Raw genomic sequence first — 24341 nt, 5'->3', positions numbered from 1 at the left:
GTGAGGGGTTGAGAAGGGTCACTGTTAATAGTAAATATTGTTCTTCAAGTGCTTGGCTTTCAGTGGAGACTTTTGAAAAGCTTTGGACCGTGTTAAGAACAGTATTAGCATTTTGGACAGAATGTTACTGTGAGAGACATGAGAATAATGCTTTTAATAGTGGGTGAAGATTTAAAACTCAAATTATTTTTTTATCTAACATAGAAGTGTTCTGTCTGTCTTTAGCAAAATAAAAAACCCCAACCTGGTAGAGTTCAATTTTGACCTGAAATCGAACATTTTACTTTGGGGCTATTTAACTCTTGCAACTCTCTTCATTTCGCCTTGCACAGAATACTCCCCTCCTCCCCCGTCATATAACTATGAACTTGAATCTGTCCTAAATTCAGAAATAGTTTACTGTCCCATGACATTTATCAGTTAATCTCTTTTCATGAAAAGAAGAGCAATCTTCCTTCTCATATAAGACCACCTGAATCTGTCTTCGCTAGAAGCTTATGTGACATCTCTTTCTTCCTGTCCTATAGTTAAGTGCTGGTTTTTAGTTTGTGGTCCGCAGGCCTCTGGGGAGGTGAATAATTTCTAAGGGGTCTGCTATACATTGTTAACAAAAGCAAGTTCATAGATTCTCTGCAGCCATTTACATGCATTTAATTTCTAAAGATCAGCACCTTTGCCAGAAGTCTTAGACTACAGTGACAGTTCAGACTAGGGAACAGAACAAACCAGCAAGGACTGGTTTCTACATGGGAGTAAATGGGAAGACAGAACACAAGAGCTTTTCCAAGAACAGAGCAGCGTGAAGGAAAGTACAAAGCTTAAGTTCACATGAAAAACAAGGAAACAGGACAAGGAAGCATGAAGCACGCTCAAGGTGGTTTTTGCAAGGGCAGTTTGTAATATGTTTGGGCCAGAGAGATTAGCCAGAGCTGTTTGTTCAATGGGCAGTTCCTACCATCTGTGCATAGATTGAAGAGCACAGGAAGGAAAGGGGTTTTGTTTTTTCTTAGGTTTTCACTACCAAGTAATTTTGTATTTAGACAATATGGAACACTTACAGCATATAGAAAATAGAGGATTTGCCCCTCTATTTTCTGCTTTAAAGACATTTCAGGAATGAGGCATCTTTCCTTCCCGCTTCCTCCTATCCCCACCTGCAGGCTTGCACATCACTTATGTCAGGTTATTTTCTTATCCATGGTTATAGATAAGCCAAATAATCGGTTATTAACTAATGATCATCTTCAGTAATAAGAACAAGGCAAATATCATAAAATAAAGCATAAGGCATGATGATTGCTTCAGTTACAGTCTCTTCTGTATGTCTGTCTGTGGAGAGCTCTTGACAGAAATTATTCCCTTGAGGGTGGGCCCTCCTTTGGTGGAGATGTTCATTGTGTGAGTAGTCCATACCAACAGGAGGTGCTGCTGTTATGAAAGGATATTAGAAAAGAGATAGGGAAGGCATCTCTGAGACATCCTTGGCTTATCTCCCAGCCCATCAGAAAGTTAACTAAGGAGAAGACAATGACTCTGACAGTAGTTCTTCATGAGTACTTGAGATGATGCAGAAACAACAACTTTAGGCTTGGCATCTGAATCCGTTAATGAGCCAGCCAAATTGGATTTTATGTTGTGAAAGGAGGCGGGAGAAAATTAATGCCTGGACATAAGGCGCGGCATCTTCCTTGAATAGGAGGGATAGGGTTTTGATCTTGGGGACCCCAAATTTCAGAATCTAGAATAAGCTTACAGAGAACAGTAGATAGGTCTGCAGTATGTGTGTATAAGCTCTTAAAGCACTTTTCACCAGTCGTGCTTGCTTTATAGTGTTAACATTAAGCTGCTCCCAAAGGGAAAATGTCAAACTGAGTTGAGCCAGTGGAGTAACTATGTGGATGTGCATGGACCGAGTCCGACGTGCTCCTCTACGAGGAGGAAAATTGGCCCAGGCAAGGTGATGGCAAGAGGCCTCTTGCTTTGGGGGTGTTGTTGGGAGAAGCAGCAGCTCAGAGGTGCTGGCATGGTAGGAGCTGTGGTGCTGCTGGGTAACAGTGCAGCTGGTAAAGGGGGAAGGAATTTTGACGGGGGAGGGTATGAATGCTGCCTGGTTTGTCAAGAACAATGGAATTGCCTTATGAATTGGCTATAGGTAAATACCTTTTAACTAAGTTATGCAAAACTGGAGAAGGTATTTAAATATTACTCAAAAGAAGACATTAAAGAAAGCCTTGAGGCAGACTAACTAATATTTAACGATCTTAAAATCAAATTATAACTTGCTATTTCTGCCTATTGAATCCTACCATGGTCTGGTCCAGTAGTAAAGTCTTAACTAGTGTGGTATTTCATGACAGATTATTAGGAACTGAAATTAAAGCAGCATTTCTATGGCCTAACATTTTATCTTATCATCTTGGCATGGCTTCTGAAATCCATTCCTTGCAAATAATGCAAAATCTTAACAATGTCGCTCTGTCACAGAAGCGATGCTGTGTTATGGGTTTTTGGTTTTGTTTGGTTTTTTCTTTGCTTTTGTGTGTTTCCTACTCTTCCTTTGCTTATAAAAGGCTAGGTGGACAACGATGGATTACAGTGTGCCAGAGAAAGCAGATGTCCAAGTTTGGACGAGTCTGTGCTTTCCTCCTTCAAAGGCCCTTGACTTTCGAAGCAATGCTCTTTGATGGAATTACACTTTGTCTTGTCAAATATCAGCGGTTCATCACCTCTTTTTGGCTCTGCAGTGTTGTGAGATGACCTTTGGAGTATTCCCCAGTTTATCAGTGTTAATATATATTCTACTAGATTCTACTTTTTCTTCTTTTGGATTTTTTTAATTTGTTCTTGTTTTTTAGTTTTATTGTTTGCATTTTCAACTATAGCAGCTGTCCTAATGAAGGATATTGCCTGTACCTGCAGTCCTTGTCCTGGAAATTTTCAGAGCTTCTTAAATATAGCGTAAACAGTCTATTATTTCTAAAATTAACCCCTCATTCTGCCAAAGGTTACTGAGAATTAGAATTGTTTCAGATTGTCTCCACATTTATTTCTCTCCAAACTGTCTCTCACTGGTCCAGCAGTCCAGCTTATAAAATATTTAAAAACTTAAGTTAGCCGAGTTAAATTTAAAGGAAGTTTTTATGTTGTAATGATCACCAAAAGAAGATAATTCCTTCACTGTCTCAGCCCTCACTTTGGCAGGTGATTCTTGTTATTCAGTTGGGTAAGTTATTTAAATGCTGGCAGGTAGCTAATCAATTGCCTAATTATTGTCCATGTAATTACCCTGACCCCACTTTTGTCTGTTTTCTTGCCAGCAACACCTCTTGCCAGCAGTCCCTGTGGAATGGTTCCCTGCTGAGCTAATTGCCCCTAAATTTGATGTGCCCATTACCTTGCCAGCTTCACCTCTAGCCATAAATTGCTTTGTGACAGGCTTTGACAAGACAAAGTGTAAACTGTATTCTCAGCTCATGATTATGTTAGAAAGTAGTTACAGAAGGACCATTTGAATCTGTTCTGGAGTGAGAAACTGAAAACCATTCTTCTGCCCCATTGCATTCAGTTCTTTATCAGCCTTTGTCTCTCTTACAATAAATCCTTAATGCTTCTATGCTGTGTGTTTTGAGTATGTGCTTGGCTTCTGGGAAGGCAGATAAGGGTGAGAAAGTTCACATTTGTGTAAAACAGGTGCCTGGTATAAGCATGAGCTGCCTTTCTGCATGGTTAGTTTGACTTCTTACCAAATGGCCACTAGATTTACATCTTACCTATACAGAACAATTACAATTTCAAGTTAAAATTCTTCCCATTAGATTAGCGATACAAAGTAAAACCCACAATCCCTGACAAGAGCACATCCTTAAAAAGATCTGAGCTGAAAGAATGTATACATTAAAGCATTGTTAGAAGTATGTAGCTGGTTTCTGGGGTCAGTAGAAACAAGTCTGGGTTAATAAATGTCTTACAAATAAGGAGGTGTCACCCTGACACACCTTTCTCTCTGCCACTCTGTGACAGAAAGCAGATGTTTCCCAGGAATTTCTGTAATTACCTTGAATTTCTCTTGTAATTAAGTAACTGAATCAGTTTTGATAAGCAGTCAAAAAGAACACGATACCTCACATTTATATCTAGGCATTACATGTAAAGTGGCTCATAAATATCAGTGAAAGCATAAGCCCCTAAAATTACAGAAATTATATAGAATGAATGACTTTTGCATGAGTTGCATGATCTGTCCCCACTACAGAGGCTAATAGGGCCATAAAGTATATATCAGTGCCAATATATACATTTAACAGCAATCATATATTCTGTGCATCCTTGCTGTAGAAGGCTAATATATCTTTAAATGTTTAAATACTTCTCTAAATTTGCTTTCTTTGCATACTGGGGCTCTTGTATTGAAAGTTGAGCGCCTTCAGCATGTGTGTACACACATATTGAAGAAACGCATGTCAGTATTTGATAGCTCTCACTAACATAGTTGCCCTCAACATGCGTATGAAATACTGCTCTGTGTTTCTAAATTATTTGAATATGAGAGGTTGGTCTACAGGCATGTTGTCCTTCCAGGTTTCACATCTATGAAAAACTCTGTTCAACTAATGTAAACTGTCGCAGTTTCTTTCTCAGGTATCAAATGCTAAAATAATGTACTGCCTGAATGTATAGCCTGTATCTGCTTCCTTCGCTTTCGTTGCGAACGGCAGAAAAAGTAAGCTTACAGTAAACTTGAGGGCACTAATGTAACACACTTAACTACACAGGAATTATCAAAATAGTATTGCTTCTACCAAAAATGTATTCTAAATTTTTACTGTGTGTAAAGTTGTGTTCTTAGTAATGAAAGGCATAGTGTTTGGAGAAACCTTGAACACAAGATCCAATATCAAAATTTAATAGTTAGGTATAAAGTTGTTAAATAACTGGCTGTATTCACATGATAATCTGTGAAATGATTATGCTTCCCATTTTCCCATGCTGTCTTGCAAAGGTATATTGCTATCCAACTCTGACATGTTCATGGGTATTCAGATCTGAGATGAGAACAGATCATTAAACATCCCTGAAGAACATGCCAGTGTAGGGTCATGCTAGATACCCAGTGGTATTTATGGGTGTCTGAGCACTCTTCTCTGCATCCTTGCATTCTTCTTTTCTGTTTAAAGCATGGAGCTTTCTTTCATGTTTGTGCAGACACGTATGTGCTATGGTTTACTACTCTTCAAAAAATACAGAAGGCAGTCCACACACAAAATCCTGATGTGGTTATATGTCCATATCAACTTGGGAATGCTCGCTGTGTTACCTGAAAAACAGAGATGTTTGTAGCTCCAAGGGAAATTTTTTTTTTTTGTGGAGGTTTTTTATTAAGTAGAGAAAAAGTGAAGAGCTGCTTTTTGAGGATAGGCCAATTCTGTCTCTCAGATCAAGTATTAGATCTTCTAAAGTCAGCTGGAGTTGTCCCCGTGCAAGCTGTGGAAGCTTTTAGCCATTTATATTTCTTTCAAGGAATACTCTGGGGTTTAGTGAATGCAGTCTACGAGAATACTGCTTGTATTCTTGAGTCCATTTCCTTCTGTCCTGTGTTAAACTCCTGAGAAGAAAACTATATTAAAACTCCCAATTCTGTGCAGGATGGTATCATTATACCCATGTATTGATTTTTTAAAAGATTTAAAAAGATTTAAAAAGACTCCTCACTTTTTTAGGTGAGGCTCTGACACTAAAACCAGGCTTCTTAGAAGCTATATTTTAGTTTGAGTCTAAAATGCTTTGCAGTACAGATACAGAACTCCATTAAGAAAAAAATTTTTTGCTTAAATTTTTTTGCTTGTTTTGAGAATTTCTCCTTTTTTTTTTTTTTTTTTTGGCAACAGCAGGGCCAGTTGCTTAAAAAGAAGTACCTGCAGCAAAATGCTGACTGAGAAATACTAAGAAAATAATTTAAGTTACCTACCAGTACGGTTGTGGAGTGCTAGTGTTTCTGGCCCTAGGCAAGAGAGAGAACTTCAAATCAATGAGTTAACTTATTTGATTTACGTTCACATCCCTGAATAAGCTGCTTGAGTGCATTGTGCTACATGAAAGTATCTATCTGAATGCCTTAGCGGTGCTGTATGTCTCCTGTATAAATCTATTAATACTTTAGTATGTTCACTGCTGGAAAATTCGCTGAACCTTTGAGGGTTTATCCCTCGTAGGAGAAAGTAGACTTACCAGTAGATTATTATTTTTAAATTTTTATTTTTACTGTTTCAAAACGCCATTTTAAAATTACAAAATACTGTATCACTAAAACATCTTTATATTTCTCAGCAAGGTGACCCAAATAACAAAGAGCACCCACTGCTCAAGTAATAGGCTGCTGAGTCTTAAAGATGTCTTAAAGCTGCTTGGCAGGTTGTGCAGTGCTGCAGCCAAGCACGTTTTCAAATGGATGCAACAAATATTATCTAGTTCCTTTTGGGATCCAGTGATTCCAGACGAGCTGGTCGCCCGTGTGTAGCGCTGCTTGGACACATGAACGAGCGTGGTGCGTGCTGGAAACGGTAACGTGTGAATTATAATGACGCCATTGATTTGTCTGAAAAGTACTCCTTCCAAACTCGGTAGCGTCTTCCTGCTGGCTTGCTAGGGAAGGAGGAAACCCTTGCGTTAGCTTGGCCAGTCAAAATCCTTTCATGTGTTTGCAGGGTTTTTTAGCCCCCCTTTCGCTCAGCGGACACAGGGGGGGAAGCGGGTGTTGCCACAGAACGGGGCTCGGAGCTTGGGGGGGCCGCGCTGCCACATGATGGCAGCAAAGCCCCGCTCGGGGCTAGGAGCCTCAGTAGTTCATAAGCTAGTAAATGCTGTTTGTTTTCAAAGTTGTTAGTACGTTTGTCTTTGCTCTGAAATGTGGTGGCCTTACAAAGTATCAATTTACACGCCTGTTACAGAAGAGAATCTGAGTACTGAGAAGGCAGCGCGTACGGAGCGGATCCCATTCTTGTGCCTGCGAAGGCGGCCGTTCATCACCTACTGCCTTCGTGTCGCCCACAACGCTACTGGTTGTGTTTACAAGGCCCTTCTGTCTATACGTAGTATCTGGCTTAATGAACTTCAGTATGTACCACTGCTCATTTTGTAGTCTATTGCAAGACTTTAACAGTGATCCTCTATCCTTTTCTGTCTACTACGTCAGTAGATCTGTACATCCAGCTTTGCCATTCTGTGAATTTGGGTATTTATCTTATTATCATCAGGGGTGTTACCATTGCTAGTTAAAACGTACCAAAAATCCTTCCCAAATCCTGTTGCGCGAGTAGCAAAATGTGAACAAGATTTAAGAGAGATTTCATCTTTAGTCTGAGCTCCCCTCAGAAGTAACCACTACAGAAATTTAAAATATGGACTCTGAATTAATTGTGTTCTTTTTGAAACTATTGATTTCTTACAAAAAAAAAAAGTGAAGATTGCCTCCTTCTCTTCATGTTTTTTCCATGTTTGCTATGATTGGGTTGCCCCATAATTGTCCATTTTTAATGCAGTTATTATTTTTGCATATTTCAATTTTCTAATATACTCTAGGTCTTGTTATTTGGTTGCACAATTGGGTGCTGTAAAGCATCTGCTGCTTAAAAAAAAGCAATATCCACAACTAGTGGATTTAATCTCAGTCCTGAATTATGTAATACTGTGGTCAGATTAGTGCTGGCAGCTTTGTAGTGGAGATCTAATGAGCAATGAGTAGAGACGTAGCAAGAGGCCCGTGTGATGAGGTGTAAAAGTGATTGGGACGTGAAATGGCAAGGAGGCTATTTTAGGTGAGAAGGAGCAAAGCTGCTGAGGTGGTGGTGGGAAGACGCTGGCAACAACACTGAGTAGTTGAGGAGCCGTTGATGAGCTATGGGCTGCTGTCAATCCAGTACTTCCAATGTCAGTTCAGACGCCTATGTTCGTACCACAAAAGGGCACAAAAGTAAGGGCATTTGGGGTTCCTGCTATGTTGTTAGCACTAGCTGGCTCTTGTATAACCGGATCACTTGGGTCTCACTTTGGCAAGTACTCTGCACCTCAGACCAATACCTCAGAAGTGATTGCTCGTTGGATGCGCAGAAGGGAGATTCCCAACTCTGAGTTCCCTCTGGCTCTTATTCAAACTTCACAGCCATAGCTGCTTTGAGTTAAGAGAGGTGTTTTAGTGAGTATTACAAATATCTTTCAGCTATATTATTTATTAATGTTGTGGATATTTATTACATACCGTTGAACTTTGTAGTGACCCAGACAGCTGTCTGAAGCAGTCTGGTGGGTTCTTCATGGTTTTAAGCACGTGAGGACCAAGAGGAAGGTGCTTTGTTGTTGTGGCTGTTGTGATGTTGGTTACAAGGTTCCTTGTCCTTTCTCCTTTTTGAAGGTTAAAATGAAATTTAGCCAAGACCTGTAAAACAACTTTATTAACATGGAGTTCTTTGTGGTATGATGAGCTTACCTTGAGAGGTGTTCAGACTCAAGGCTAGCTAATCCTTAGCAAAGGGGATGACTTGGGCGGGGTTATATTTGAATGGCTTGGGCCAAATTGTCAGTGGTAAAAGGCAACTGTTACAGTCTATTAAGGGAGAAGGAAGATTTTTCCAGTGCTATGTGGTTATACTAAAACTTTGTCAGTGTTATATGATTGCTCAACTAGCTTATGTTTACTCGGTGTTCTTACAAAACTGAATGATGAGGTAGAAAAAACTTCCTGTTTTTGTAACCGGTTATCAGTAGAGGGTGCTATGTAGCTTTTGTATTTGATCTGCATAGGCTGTATGTTTATCAAAGATATTTTTAGTTAATAATTTATTATTCAAAATTTAGTTCAATTATACCTTTGCTTACATTAGCAGTGTAGTTTACTGTAGTAGATCTTGATAACATTAATTTGATTCTGCAAATGAACATGTTTTCTGTTTAGCAGGATTCCATGTTACACTGCGATCATCTCTGCTGTAATGATTTTATGATTAGAGAGTGTTTGCTCCTATTTATATATGGTAATAAATTTATGGAACCTAGTTTATAGGCTTACAAAAACACAAACACTACCATCACATTTCTTACTGGTATTTGCTGTCAGTGTGATAACGATGTCATCAGATAAGACATACAGCTTCTAAGTAGCTGTACAAACTATTCAGCATCAGTGAATGTCAGAAGGAGGTTGTGTGGAAAATAGGGATAAGGAGCTAAAAAAGCAGCAAACAGAAGCTGAAAGGGCTGGGAGAGGAGGGGAGAGTAAGAAGATACAGAGAGAGGAGGCTGATGAATAAAAGGCATAGGAAGCAGATGAAGGCCAGATGACAGCTTCTGATTTTAGAATTGTTGCTTTTCTAGCTCTGCCTTCCCAACTTCTCTGCCCTAATTGCCCTTTCAGGCCTATGAAGTTTACACCACTTTCCCACAGTCAGTGTCCCAGCTGCTTGCAGACTCTTCTGCTGGTTGCTGATAGGTGGAGCTATGAATTTCTTCTGTAAACAGAAAACAGACTATGGGCTTTCTTGGCTTTTCGGTTATCTTCAAGTCTGGTGGGAGATGATTTGATCTCTTAAGTTTATTCTTGGAAGAAGTCTTAGGAGTAAAAGAATTTTGATTTCTGAGAACTGATAGAGCAGAGTACCAGGGGAATATCTTGGCCTATCTATTAGTTCTTCTGCCATTTCCATTCTTGGTAAATGTGGGATAGAAGATGTGATCCAATCTAGAAATCCTCTTGACTCCACTTGGCTTTTATAGAAAGACAGCTAAAGATGCAGAAAGTTATTGAAGATTAACTCTTCATTTAGGAAGGCATGCTCTGCCATTTAGGAGGGCCACTGTTCTTTTCCCCTGCTGTTTTGTGGGGTCACCTTTTGGGCAGGAATTCCCAGGGTAGTGTTCCTGCATAACCTGGCCTACGGTTGCCTTTTTGCTGCTGTGAACAGGGAGTCCCAGGGTTGCACCCACAAAGAAAAGGACAGGACGGCTCATTCTGAGGAAACGAACAAAAAAAAATCCATTGCTTTCCCTCAAGCTGGACAAGGTTCCCCTTGAGTAGGGCACTTCAAAATACGGAAAAGGCATGGCTATCTGTAGCCCATATCTGTGGGAATCTTCCTCCTGGGAGGCATGCCTCTGGGCTTCCTGCCTTTTTTTCCTGCCTAAACCTTTCGGCTGAGATCCAGGATCTTGGCTCAGTTCCCGTCCCTTCTGTACTGTTTTGTTATTGACTGCTGACAAGGTGCTAAACAAGACCCACAAAGGAGATACGCTGTAATGGAGGGCTGCCTTGTGGCCGGGACATCAAGTGGCTTGTGTTGGACCAAGTCCTCATTTCCTAGTACTGTCCAAAGGGAACATGCCAGCTGTCCTGACTCGGTGGAGATCATGCTTCTGCCTTTTAAGCAGGAGGAGCAGGGGAAGACATTAGAGTCAGGAACGTGAGGTGCTCTCATTTCTACTCAGCTGATAGCTCTGCTGGAGTGGCAGATGGTGAATATCAGGTCTGGGATCCAAGCCTGATAGCAATCAAGGCTTTGAAAAAAAACTAAACTGCCTGGCTCAGAGACCAGGGACAGGATGGCTCCTCTGGTGGCATCCCAAGGCTGCTGGTGTTCCTGTTGGTCCAGGCAGAGCTAGCAAGTCCTGGAGGGGAGAAGGAGAGAGTGCACGTATTTCAAGCTGTTGGTGTGACTCTTCAGCCCTGCTTCAAAGTAACCAGACATTGAACCTTACCCCAGCACAGCTCTAGCCACTTCAGCTTAAGTTAATGGCCAGTTATGTGCAGGTCAGCCACAATTCTAAAGCCCTTTTTTTGAGCTTAACAAGGGTTACATGACAGGCTTTGGGAATTAGTGCCCAAAGGCAAGGAAGTTTAACTAAAATTAATAAGGTGGCTTGGGGATGAGTATAGGGTATGCAAGATGAGAGTTTTATTCTTTGCCCTGCCAAAGGCTTTCTGGCTGATGCTAGGCGGATCACTCTAGCTTCTTCTTGCTTGTCTTTATGGAAAATAGGAACAAATAGGTATTGACTACTTTGCATGAGCACCAAGGTGCTTTCACCTCATGCAGATATGATAGTAATAAGAGCCCAAGGCAGGCATCCAGAGGCAGGGGGTAATGAGCTCAGAGCAGGGCGCCAGATGTATGAACCCCATTTGGAAGAGAATAAGCATGAAATATTTAAAACAGATCTTTTACCCAAGTGACAATTATTTCTTTTCAATATAGTTCTTGCTGAGACCCAGTCGGTCATGTCATGGTAGCACACCATTACTGCAGCCCGACAGGTATCGCTGCTGTAAGCGCAGAAGATTTCCTCGGGTAGTGTGTGGTGTTTCTACAGCACAAAGCAGTAAACATGGGGTGAGAAGAAAATAGCATCTTGCTGAGGGCTCTCCCCGGGTGAGTTTACGCTCAGTATGGGGGATATCTGAGCTAGCCTTATGTGAATTAGCTCATGTATAGTTGTCATCTTGCTAGGGCAGAAGGAAGTTCTTGTAGCCTGAATTCTCAGTAGGGTAAATTAGTACTCACTGAATTCAGTGCAGGTGAAGCCAGACTAGCTTGGTGCTGAAGTGAGCTGCTTTGAAAGCTAATCCAGGATCTCTGCAGCAGCTACCCTGCAGTTTTCCTCTGTAGATATGCATCTCTTGACCTGAATTATTGTCAGTGGACAGGAAAAGGCACTTCTGAAGTGTGATTCATTGTAGGTGTTCATCTCAGGATCAGAAAAATGATGTTATAGAAGTATCTGTTTCCCTGTGGTGGATGCAGTAGACCATGTGCATCTAAATTTGGGTGTTAACTGCTTTGTGGGCCTGGGCTAGGTTTCAGGTATGGAGGTAAAAGGCTCCATGTCCTGTGAGCCAATTGGTAGCGTAATAGCAGGCTTCCTCCAGTAATGTTTCAGAAATACTAGGAAAATACTGCTTCTTAAAACAGTCTCTTTCCTTTCTCCCCTCTGTGCACAGCGAAATACAGTTCAGCTCCTCTAGTACTACCACTTCGGAGAGCCAGGAACCATCTTCTGGGGATCAAGCAGCGAGTGCGCTTCAGCAGCAGCTCCTACTGATGGTGGCACGAAGGACCCTTTCCGAAAGCCCACGGGTACATTGTAATATCTCAGTTTCTAGCATTTTGATAAACTGCTCTATAAACAAACGCTGCAGGCTTGTTCTGAGACATTTTTGTTGATTTTTTTTCTATACTACTTTGCCTGGTATTGCTCATGTGGGAGATGGTGTATTTTATGTTGATGGATGCAATTCAGCTGCTTTCTACTGACACTGAGTGGTGTCCCAGGGGAGTACTTAAGGACTCCATCACCTAAAAAGCTGAGCTTGTATCTTTGGTCTTATTTCATTTGAAAGAAAGAAGACACAGCTGTTAGGATTTTAGACACACCACCAGATTTTAATAGTATGAAGTGTTTATTCCAGATTCATTATTATTCTAAAATCTCCTCTCTGGTTTCACTTTTCTGAGTCGGGCAACCAGACTTCTGGATGTCTGTTGTGGAATGTCAAAGCCACCTCCTCAGTGCAGCTGGTAAAAGAAAAAGGCCCTTGAGTTCAGTTTGTATGGTAATATGTGGACATACTTGAACTTTACAGTGTTTGGGGTTTGTGACCAACAGCTTAAGGCTGTAATCTGTTTTTACAATTCCTTTTATAATAACTTTAACCTTCTCTTTTCTTCTGTGGCAAATTCTAGTTTGGTATTTATGAATAACCTTAAAATGCCAGTTAATTATCTTTCATTTTAGATTTTGCACAGGAACTTAGAGCTAGAAGCAACTTGTATAAAGGAACTATTTTAAATTAAAAATCAGGAAATTGTCCTGAATTGTGTATTTCAGATCTGGACAGAGACTTCCATCTAAAGGCTCATGTTTTCCACATATTTATAATCTTGTAACCTGCCTATAAATTACAGAACAATTATCATGCCTTTTTTTTCCCCCCCTCTTCCAGGAAAAGTGCACCATTAAGAAGTAAGATGTATTGCTCAAGAATGCATAGCAAATATGTAACAAGGCTAGGCAGTAATTTCAGAACTTCCTGGTTTCTGAATTTTTTTTATTAAACATGAAATTCTGAGCCTATGTAAGTCAGGAAAAGTTTTGGCATTGATTTCAGTGAAGCTAGGGTTTCAGGCTGTCTCTGATGCCATATAAATTTATGAAGTGAATTCTTACAAGCGCTTTTTTGATAGAAGGCACAATTAGACTTTCTGACTAGCCCTGAGCAAGTCACTGGCTTTCCCAAATGCAGCTCCAAAATCTGACTCCAGCCCAAGTACTGCAAACCTCACGTAATGGACTTCATCCAAACGTTACAGTTGCCCAGGAGCCAAAATGTTCACTTACGCACGCAGTTAAATACATGTTAAGCTGTTCTGAGGACCGAATAATCAGATCCTCACGTGTTTTTAATGGACTCTGCCATGATTTTGATTTTTTATTTAGTTATAGTGAGCAATCTAGATTAGATGAGTGAAGTTAATGGTTACAGTTGATTGAGTTTCACATTACTTTTTGTTGGGAAATGGGACCCCAGAGAAACAAAACTGTGCCAGTATTAGCAACTGTAATATTTTAAAATATATTTTTTCTTTAAAGGTGCCCCAACTCCATAATTAAGCAACTTTTTAAAGTGGTAATAGAAATATTAAGATTTGGAGTATCTAAACTACTTTTACATTTTTAAAATCAGTGTGGTGAAAGGATTGTAATCAGTCTCAAAGCTTTTAAATTATTCAGAATTGTTAATAAACGAAAGAATGCCGAACAGCCCAGCATCCCCTGGCATGTCTGAATGCTCAGAAACACGAGTGAGTTACTGTCCTGTGCTGATAGCCGCTGTGCTACCCGGCACTGTGTGGCGGTACGCTTTTAGTCCATTGGAGGCCTGAGATAAAATGCATAAACTAGAATTTCTTTCTCTGAAGCTTAAGCTAGCCTGTTTTAGCTCACATTTGCTAGCAGACTGAGAATATCAATGAGTTGGTTCCCAGCTGCCATGCAGCAATACGTTAAGTCACATGTAAATTATATGTGAAATTCCTTTTCCTGAAAAGTGAAGATTAGAAATTATTCCAAAAATCTGAGAGAAAATCTAACAATTCCTTTGTGCAGGTGGACAGGTTGTTTGAAAATCTGTGGTCTTCTAACAGTTACAAGTCAAGAAGGTGGTCAGTTATTTCACACAGAAATCCCCTTCTCTGGCTAGGAAAGTTAATCCAACACAAATAAGTCTAATTTAAATGTGGTCTAGAGTTCCATAATAGATAGATATATTATCTAATGTTGATTAATTATCTTTAAGAATGGGGGGTTAGAAGGAGGTTGAAAGCCAGTAGGCTTTACACTGATTAGGAATCTCAGACACGTTCTTCCTGAAAGAAAAATAAGTGGTTATTTCTCACCCTGTCCCCCTCTACCCCCATTAAAATCAATTATTGGTGTACTTTGGAACGAAACCATTACTTTGCAGAGGTTTTTTTTGTCCTGTTGTCTAGCTTTGCAGGCTTCAGCTGACAGTCTGTAGGTAACCCTCCCTCCCCACAAGCTTTGGTGAGGGGTGCAGGTGTAGAGTTGGAGGAGGAGAACTGAAATGCTGTAGTTTAAACACAGGCAGGAAGAAAAGGCCTTAGAATCTGACAAAAGCAGTATTCGAAAGGATTGTGATGGTAAGATTGGAGACTCTTTAACTAGTAATATTTATGCTGTTTGTGCTTGTTCACAGCTTCTTTTTCCTCCTCTTGCTGTTCTTGAGGATGCACACCTGATGTGGTATTAAGCATCTCAGGAAAGATAAACAAAGCTGTGTTCTGGAAGGAGAGTTGATAAGTCATGCATCTAGGCCTTGAAGCCTACTTGATACTTTGGTTAAAACCAAGGATTTGTCCTATCATGTGTGGCTGTCTTCTGTGCTCTAATTAGGCAGATGCATGAAAAAAAACCTTCAAAAAGAAACTTTAGACAAGAAGTGGATTAGGACTAAAAAATAATTATTTTTTAATTAATATTTATGTTTAAAGCCACCATTGACATAGCTTCTGTCCACCTGCAGTAATTAAGCTGCTGTGATATCTTTGTTTCTAAATTAAAATGAAGAAAATAAATTCTCCCTCTATCCCTTATAGGAAAAAGAAAATCTGAAACCTCATGTAAATTTGGCCTTTTAAACACCTGTTTTGCTGGCAGCCGTATATCAATGTGAAAGTGTATTTTGTGTACTTCTGGTTTGTTTGCTTGTTTTTATAGCAACCCAGCCAGGACCCTGAGGATTCTTCATATTCTTCAGCACAGCGGAAACTGAACAGGCAGTTTTACAGATTTATTATATTTCCTGGCAAATGGATTAAAGTCTGGTATGATCGGCTTACCTTGTTGGCATTGTTGGACAGGTAAGCTTTGTGAAAATGCAACTCTATGTAGTGTTACAGTGTGTGGCTCCACATGTGTAGAGCAATGCAGATGATTAGAGAAGGAAAAACTGAGCATTTTATTGGTGTCTTAGTTGAGGAGATAGATGCTTGATTGATTTAAGGAGAAGAAAATGTGTGCTTTTACAGTTAGTTTTGATGGTTCTCACTACCATTCATCTTCAAGCAGAGACATTGATTTAAGTGAGCACCAGGCCTGTAGAATAGTCTTTAATTTGACTCTCAGCTGTTGGATCCAATGGTTCTGAGCTTTCTGATGAGGAAATCAGTGTTTTGTGCAAAAATACAGAAGTGGAAGGGTCCCAGGGTATTGTAAGCCAAGTATTTCAATCTTAAAAAAATAATATTATAGAGTGAATATTCGAAAGGGGATCTTTCATCTGCTCCCACTGTTCCAGTTCAGTTTTATTTGTTTAGAGAAAATTCCTTGCCTTGGCATCTCTCCTTTTGCCAGTCCCTCAGTTTCATTTGGCATCGACTCTTCAGGCGGTGCCCTTTGCTATTTGACCTCATGTGGTAATCTGCCGGACTACTAGGAGCTTCAGACGAGCTAGCCTGCACACCTAGTGGCTGCTGGCTCTCCTGCCTCTGCCTTTGGATGGGTGCTATGCCGTATATGTTAATACGGGCTCCACAACAGAAATTTCAGATGACAGTTTTACGTACTGCAGAAATCAGGCTATATAGTCTGGGAGCTTAAGTAAGTATCTGCTCTGGACCTATCTGTGGTGTCTTATCTCTACATTTGGATTGCATGGAAAGCATCTGCTGATAAAGTCTTTTGTTATAGCCTGAATATCAACATTGCTTTTTATCTCAGCTTCCATGTTCCAATAGAAGAGATAAAACGAATAAAACATCAGATGCAAATTTGGTCTTTCATCTAATTCTTTGTTGTCAGATGTATATTTTTCATGAAATGAATGCCTTATTTCCTCATTTAAAAGTATTTGGGGTTTGTTTGTTTTTTATAAACATACACTTGCCTACATTCAAATCAACTCCACTGTGGAATTCTCTCTGGGAAGTGAGATTGGAGGGTGCTGGACTTCAGTGCATATGTCTTTTTCTTTTCCCTATACATTTTAGCTATCAGAGTGGGTAAGCTCTTTGGCATGAGGATGAAGTGCCGTTGGACATAGAAAGGTAGTTTCAGGCGCAAAACCTCAGATTCTGTAAATTCTGGTAGTGCCAGCACTTATGGCTCATACCAGCTGCAAATGGGTCTGCTTTGCTCTAATGAATATATAAATATTTGTACTTCTCTTAATACTTTTAATCACATAGGACAGAAGATATCAAGGAGAATGTATTTGCTGTCCTTCTAGTAGTTCTTGTTTCACTTCTTGGATTCCTGACTCTGAATCAAGGCTTCTGCAAAGACATTTGGGTTCTGTTGTTCTGTCTTGTGATGGCCAGCTGCCAATATTCTCTTCTGAAGGTAGGACACATGTTCATATCCAATTGCTAAATTCTCTTCTAACTTTCACGAAGGCAAAATCCTCTAAGCAAACTTGTTTTCTGTTTTGTTTTTAGAGTGTCCAGCCTGATCCTGCTTCACCAATACATGTAAGTTGGCCATTATAACAATTCTTTCTCCTTTATTATCACTTGTGTACTGTGAAACCGTTGGCTGTTCAGTGAAATACAGGTATAAGTAGTTTGCTGTTCTAGGTGATTTATGGAAATGAGCAAGATGTGTGTGATTTTGATACTTTGTACTACATTTAATTAATTTTAAGCTATTTGAGTTAATCACTGTGATTAGAAAAGTGCTTTTCTTTTAAGCTAAAATGTGCAGTAAAACCAAATGCATCTGGACGGTTTGCTGCAGTTCAATCCTGTGGCATCAGACAAGCTTTTTCTTTCTAGAAACAGTGGCGGAAAACAGCAGAAGTTCCAGATTAGCACCACAGTCATTGGTCAGCTGTGGCTTTACTTTTTTTTTTTTTGAGATAGGGGACGGTTTTGATTTGGGTTGTTGTTTTTTTGTTGTTGTTGTTTGTTTTTTTTTAATCTGCTATTGCAGATGTATATCTCAGTAGTTTTATTAGCTCATCAAATGGCAGAGGTGATTCCCTTTGTTATAATATGGTCACAGTTTCTGTGCTTGTGTCCTGAAGAAATGGCCCAATCTGTGGGAGACACAGGCTGTAAGGATCTTTGCTGGTTGCTATTTTGAGCATACCTGAGAAGCTGAGCTCTGACCATGGCAACCACCTTGCAAGGAAACAGTTCCTTACCCAAGTCTGGCCTCATTATAGGACTGGTTTAGGAGCATCATCCTACAACTGCAACCTGACCCTCCTGTTACAGTGTCTCAGCATTTGTGATTTGTGGATCTTGGAAGACATTTCAGTGGTCACAAGATGCCTTGCTTGATTTTACACTGGCTGCTTAGTTGCTCACATGTTTTATTTAGCCCTCTGGATGTTTTTTGAGGAGTCCCTCTCTTCCCTCAGGGTTCAAAAACAGCATGTTGAAAACTGCAGGTCTGCTGGATTATTGCCCTTTGGCAGGGAGCAATTATTTTTGTCAGTTCAGAGGCTAGAAATACAGGCTGAACTTGAAACTGTGGTTATTTACAAGTGTATGCTAGAGATTTCACTGAGATGGATTTCAGAAGACTCTTAGTTGCTTTTCCATGCCTGTTATTATGGGGTGAACTCATGGTATTGTTGGTTATAATGAATTCACAGGAAATACCTGTCTGCATAAAAAGTAGGGAATGTTAATAAACAGCGACTTACACATCGTAGGATAATATTTTCAATACATTAAAGAAATATTCCTACCTCGTAAGAAGTTGGATTTTTGGGGACTAAAATAATATTGTCAGTCCAACTAGCATGTGTCTAGACATAATAATGTGAACCGTAATCAAACAGTTTGTACTCATTCAGACATTAGTAATGTGCACATACGTTTAAAGTGTGTGGAAAACAACTTAACCCAAACTTCATTATAAACGTATCTAGCCATATTTTTATAGTATTAAAGACGAAGTAGCTAATGAAGACTAAACGGAACATTTTTTTTGTGCAGAATCCAGGTTTGCATTTCAGACTCCCACAATACCGTCACAAGTGTTATTCACCATGTTGTACTCTGTGTGTCGTGCAGTAGTGGAGCAGAGTAGCAATCGGTGTATTCAACCTTCCATATGCTTTACTAAAACTTTGGTTTCTAGGGACATTTTCTTGCAAACTTTTTGGTGCACCATATGAACTCCAATGGAAATAAAATTTAGAGAGTTTCTCCACAAAGGGTTTTATTGGTGGGAGGCATTATAGATAAAGTTAAAGTAGAAGTTTAGCCATTTCTACATTATATCTTTTTCACACAATAGGTATTTGTAAAGGCTTGCTTGAGCTAGGAAGCACCACGAAAAATAAGATAAGAAGGGGAGAAAAGATACTCCATGTACTGTTTCATAATTCATGTGACTACATTAAAATTAAAGAGAATAACATCTCTTGATGTTAATGTGAGGATGCAGAACAGCAGAGGGATTAAAGAATGATCAGTACCATGTCTATGAATGAAAATGCAGATGAGATTTTTTTCAGTGTGAAACAAACCATTGCGAGCTACAGATTTGCACACTGAATTAATTTCTATTCTTGGATCCATGAGTAGCTGCTAATGCCTTATGTTATCCATGCCTGCCAAGGAGGTTCCACACTTCTTCCCTATCTCTCGCACGCAGACTTTGTTACTGTTTGATGTGACTTTGTCATCTCTAGCCTATACCATTTTGAAAGACTCTGCTTTAAAATACCATCCAGTGAATTCAGAAAACACAGTACCTAGGGATGCATGAAGCTTTTGTTCTGAACTCCTTCCGAGTGCCAGTGTATTCACTTCCCGGTGTTGAGGAAGAGCTTGCTGACTAAAACCTATAAAGTCTGGTAGTCTGGTACAATTTTACTGGAGACGGGATTATATCTTGCCCTGTACCACACTGTGACAGCTACGGTCTCGTGAGTTGAACACCGTGTATTGCCTGTATACTGTCATTGTGTTAAGGGGTGAGTTTCAGTATACAGACAACCTATCTAACTCAGCTCATGTTTTGAATTTTATACTAATTTATATCAATTTTATTGAATTGTGATAATAGTTCTGTTCTGATGAGCTTTCGTGTTTAAGTTGAAACGTCCCAGATTCCACAGCTAATGCTGGCTACTGGCGTTTATCATAGCTGCCGGTTTAGTACTGCTGCCTGCTACAAGATGAGAGCCTAATTCTCCTGTCAGCCTGTGCTTTAGCCTTTCCAGTTCTGGTCCGCTGGGAGCCGGTGGCCTTTAGCTACTGTTCACACAGGAGTATGTGGTTCAGGGATGGTGAAATTCAGGAACAGCCTCCTCACTGGAGTAGTGGGGAGAAGAAAATAAAGTCTATCCCAAGTGTGAGTTGTATCAGTTTATTAACAGCAGAAGATAAGGGAGGTGCCAGTGACTGCAGGATATTAAACTCGGAGATGCAAGAGATCCTTGTCGCGTGCATTTCAAGGTTTTAGACAAGTGGCTTTGACTGCAGAGTTTCTTGATACTGGTTAGAGGCAGCAGCAAATTGGGCAGTAAGTGCTGTGTCTGTAGTAAATGGCTACATGGAAGGACCATGAGAACTTGTCTGCCAGTCCCTTGTAAGACACCTGTGTAGCTCAGGATCTAGCTCAGGTTTACAAAGGCATTTGAGCTTTGAAAGATTGCAGTCATGCTCCTAACAAGATTTACAGAATCGCTCGCATAACTTCATTGTCTTGGTCCCATTACCTGCCAAAGCAGACAGCTAACTCAGTGGGTTACCACAGGCAGTTTTGTAAATCCCATAAGGCACTTAAAAGTATTTTTAATTTGTCCCTGTAAGCTTTTCTGTAGAACTGAGCACATGCACTTTTCTTTTTATGTAAAAGCTTTCTGTCTATTTCCTCTTGTATATATGCATCCACAAACAGGAAAAAAAACCTGATTAGATATTTCTGAAATTTCCCTATCAAAAAGCTTTGCAGTAAAAAGTGCTCTTTTAATAAATGGAAGTTTTTGTGAAATTATTCTAGCTTTATTGAAAATCTGAATATTTTTATCAAAATATGAGATGCAGCGGTGCTGTGTTTGTAGGATGCAAATATGTTTCTGAAACATATTCATGAGAAACATGGACCTGGAAAAGTCAGTGACATCGTTTGGCAGACTTAGGGAAAGGAAGAGTTTTCACTGAAATTGTTATCAGCGGAGATAAAAAATGATTGTTCAACAAATGAGATGTAAAATATAAAAGGAATCCTGCTTCGTGATTTAAATTTTTCTGAATGAGAATGCAGAGTGGAGTAGCTTCACTAAGATGAAATTAGTTTTCCATGTCAAAATTTGATGAGCTTGTCTAGTAGACCAAAATGAGCCCCTAATATCTAAAATACCTCGTTGATAAGTTGCACTGCCTCATGCCTGTTTTGGTGAAAGGCTGCCTAGCTTGGCCTATCACTGGCAGGCACAAGAGGGTTTTGTGCCCCACTGCAAAAAGCGTGACAATCTTGGCAGTGGCTTTCAGGACGTGATGCACCATCCCAGTGATCCTCCCTCTCCTAGGTCTTTGTGGTTGGCCTCAAACCAGTTCTGTCCCAAATAGTCTCCCTCATGCAAAGGATGTAAATGACAGTGAAATATAGCACTAACATTGCCAGCGTTCCTCTTTCTTGTGTTGCCTGTTCCCCAGATGTGGGGACTGGAGTCTGTGGGCTCTGGGAAGCTCGTTCAGCTTGAGCGCATCCCAAGCAGTGCGACAGCGGCACAGCCAGGGTCCTTCGAGTGCATCGCTGCTGCATTGCTTTGCTCCTGTTGATCTGGTAAAAGAGATTTATTTAGAATAGACTATTTCAGTTGTAAGGGACCTACAACAATCATCTAATCTAACTGCCTGACCAATTCTGGGCTGACCAAGTTAAAGCATGTTGTTAAAGGCATTGTTCAAATGCCTCTTAAACACTGACAACCTTGGGGCATCGACCACCTCTCTAGGAAGCCAGTCTCAGTGTTTGACCACCGTCTTGGTAAAGAAATGCTTCCTAATGTCCAGTCCAAACCTCCCCGGGTACAGCTTTGAACCATTCCCATGGTGTCCGGTCACTGGATCCCAGGGAGAAGAGCGCAGCACCTCCCTCTCCACGTGCCCTCCTCAGGGAGCTGCAGAGAGCAATGAGGTCACCCCCGGCCTCCTCCTCTCCAAACTAGACAAGCCCAAAGTCCTCAGCTGCCCCTCTCCTCATAGGACATCCCTTCCAGCCCTTTCCCCAGCTGTGTTGCCCTCCTCTGGATGTGTTCAAGGACCTTCACATCCTTCTGAAATTGTGGGGCCCAGAACTGCACGCAGTACTCCAGGTGAGGCTGCACCAACGCTGAATACAGCGGATCATCACCTCTTTCGACCGGCTGGTGACGCTGTTTGATGCACCCCAGGATGCGGTTTGCCCCCTTGGCTGCCGGGGCACACGGCTGACGCATGCTGAGCCTGCTGTCGGCCAGCACCCCCAGACCCCTTTCTGCAGGGCTGCTCTCCAGCCACTCCTCTCCCGGTTTATGCTTGTGCCTGGCATTACTCTGTCCCAGGCGCAGGATCCAGCATTTGGACTTGTTAACTTTCATCCCGTGAATCCTAGCCCAATGCTCCGATCTATCTAGATCCCTCTGCAAGGCCTCTTGTCCCTCAAGAGAGTCAGCAGCGCCTCCCAGTTTGGTATCATCAGCAAACTTGCTAATGGTGCCTTCAACTCCTGCATCCAGATCGTTCATAAATATATTGCACAGAACTGGCCATAGAACCGAGCCCTGAGGGATGCGGCTGGTGACCGGTCGCCAGCCAGATGTAGCCCCATTCACTAACCCTTTGAGCTCTGCCCTTCAGCCAGTTCTTCACCCAGCACACCATGAACTACTTGAGAAGAGTTCAATGTACACTAAACCTAACTGAGCGTGTCAGTGTTCCACTTGGAAGTGAAAGGTGTGTGGAGCTAAACCTCTGGACTTCTAGTCATCAACTCCATCTTACCCAACTGCCTTCAGATAATTACCACGCAAAGATAAAACCTGGGTTCCTTAATTCAAGAGAAGACAAGAATATACTATCATGATAAAACAGACTTTGGTCTGGAGTGCGTATCAGGATATAAATCACTAAGCAGTTGTTTAGATGCAGTATTTACTCGTTTCTTTTCCTAAGGCACAGCTCTTATTTAAGAAAAATGAACTGAGTTTAAAACCAGCCAGAAAGTAATATTTTCAGTGATCTTTTTTCCTTTAAAGTCAGATTTTTATCTTTCTAATTCTCCTTTGATTTTTTTTTTTTTCATGGACATGTGTCCTATTTAAGAAAGAAAAAGCATCAGTAAAATTGTAACTCTGATTAAACAGCTAGAATTTGTCAGTCTGATTCATATTCTGTGGTTGTGAGGTGCAATATAAGCCTGCCGGTTCCCTGCAGCCTGCCACCTTGTTAACTGATTGATCCCAAAAGAAAGTACAGACCAGTTAATAGCAGTGCTAACATACGAGCTTCACTGGCAGCCAAACAAATACAGCTAGTTTCAAATCAGTAAGTAGACTCAAAAAGAAATGATCTTTTATTACACTCAAATTACATTTTACAAATAAGAACAGTTTCACAGTAGCCTTATGCAAGGCTTGTCACTTTGCCCCTGGTTTTTCACAGTCAAGGAATCTTTTGACTCACCAGTGTCTAAAATGTTTTATTTACCCTTAAGCTTGCTATCTTGAGAACTATTAAGATTTTTCTTAAGCATCTGTTATTCTCCCTGGCCCACAGCCATGTTGTGTAGGATTAGTGCGAATCAGTTGTGCAAGAGATGTGTATGAAAGACCTAAGATAAGGATCCTTCCACATATTAATTCCTTTGGATCATCATTGTGAAGTGCTGTGTGAGAGAGAGACCAGAAACTGCTGATGAGTGTCACCCCCTCCAGGAGAGACACTGCTTTGCTGTCAAGTGGTTCAAACCAGCAAAGAAAATTGAATTGTATTGGTGCAAAAAAATCGATCTCCCTGCCTCACACTGCACCTCGGAGGTGCTTTACAATATTTTTTTTTACTTCCCAGGATGCAATTAAAAACTAATTTTATATATCATGAAGTTAAAAAAAAAAGCCAAGCTACCTGAAGTAGACACTCATTAAAATAAAAATAATATAGACCTTTCTTTTCAGACACATTGAGGCTTTTTCTCCACAGAAAATTATTACTTCTGCAATTAGTGTGTTTTGAAAGGTCCAGAAGGTTAGATTTTCAAAAGCATAAATGATTGCTGGAGGTAGCCTTAACTGCTTTTTGTGCCTTTTGAGTCTCCTTTGGAGAAGACAAAATACCTTGTAACACTTTTATTATTCATTAGTATGTATAATTCATTAAAATATTTTGTCTGACTCCTGGCCCTCTCTCCAGTTTAATGCCGTGCACGCAGTAGGAGTGTGAATACAAACTTCAAATACATTTTTCTTCTTTTTTTTTTTTTTCAGGGACACAATAAAATCATAACCTACAGCAGACCTGTATATTTTTGTATATTGTGTGGCCTTATTTTGCTGTTAGATGCTGGATCTAAAGACACAAACCCTCCAGTTTATACAATGTATGGCTTGAAGCTCTTTTCGCCTCGATCTCTCCAGTCAGCCAGAGACCATGTAATAGGTGAGTCAATATTTTTGCTAGGACTGTAAAAATGAATTAAGTGTTAGCTGGGGAAGTCTGTTTTTTCCCATGTTGGCAATCAAATGCATGTTATGGAGGCGCAACTTTAAGTCAAATTGATAGAAACATTTGGAATGCCTTAAGACGGGGGTGGGGGCAGCTGGCAACCTTCCATCACATAAA

The 24341-nt window shown here is 40.5% G+C and overlaps 1 protein-coding gene across 1 annotated transcript in view; it reads left to right on the top strand.

Moving 5' to 3' along the window:
* The window catches only part of PCNX2 (pecanex 2), a 159314-nt gene that overhangs the window by 26025 nt on the left and 108948 nt on the right, over positions 1 to 24341 (top strand). Inside the window, exons 9-13 of the mRNA XM_064445706.1 lie at positions 11981 to 12116; positions 15277 to 15419; positions 16746 to 16899; positions 16995 to 17027; positions 23987 to 24158. Coding sequence (XP_064301776.1) covers positions 11981 to 12116; positions 15277 to 15419; positions 16746 to 16899; positions 16995 to 17027; positions 23987 to 24158 — 638 coding nt within the window. The remainder of the gene's footprint in view (positions 1 to 11980; positions 12117 to 15276; positions 15420 to 16745; positions 16900 to 16994; positions 17028 to 23986; positions 24159 to 24341) is intronic.

Source organism: Phalacrocorax carbo, chromosome 3 (assembly GCF_963921805.1).
Source record: "Phalacrocorax carbo chromosome 3, bPhaCar2.1, whole genome shotgun sequence".
Taxonomy (NCBI): Eukaryota; Metazoa; Chordata; class Aves; order Suliformes; family Phalacrocoracidae; genus Phalacrocorax; species Phalacrocorax carbo.
Note: the sequence above shows the minus strand (reverse complement) of the source record. Positions and strands in the feature narration are given on the sequence as shown.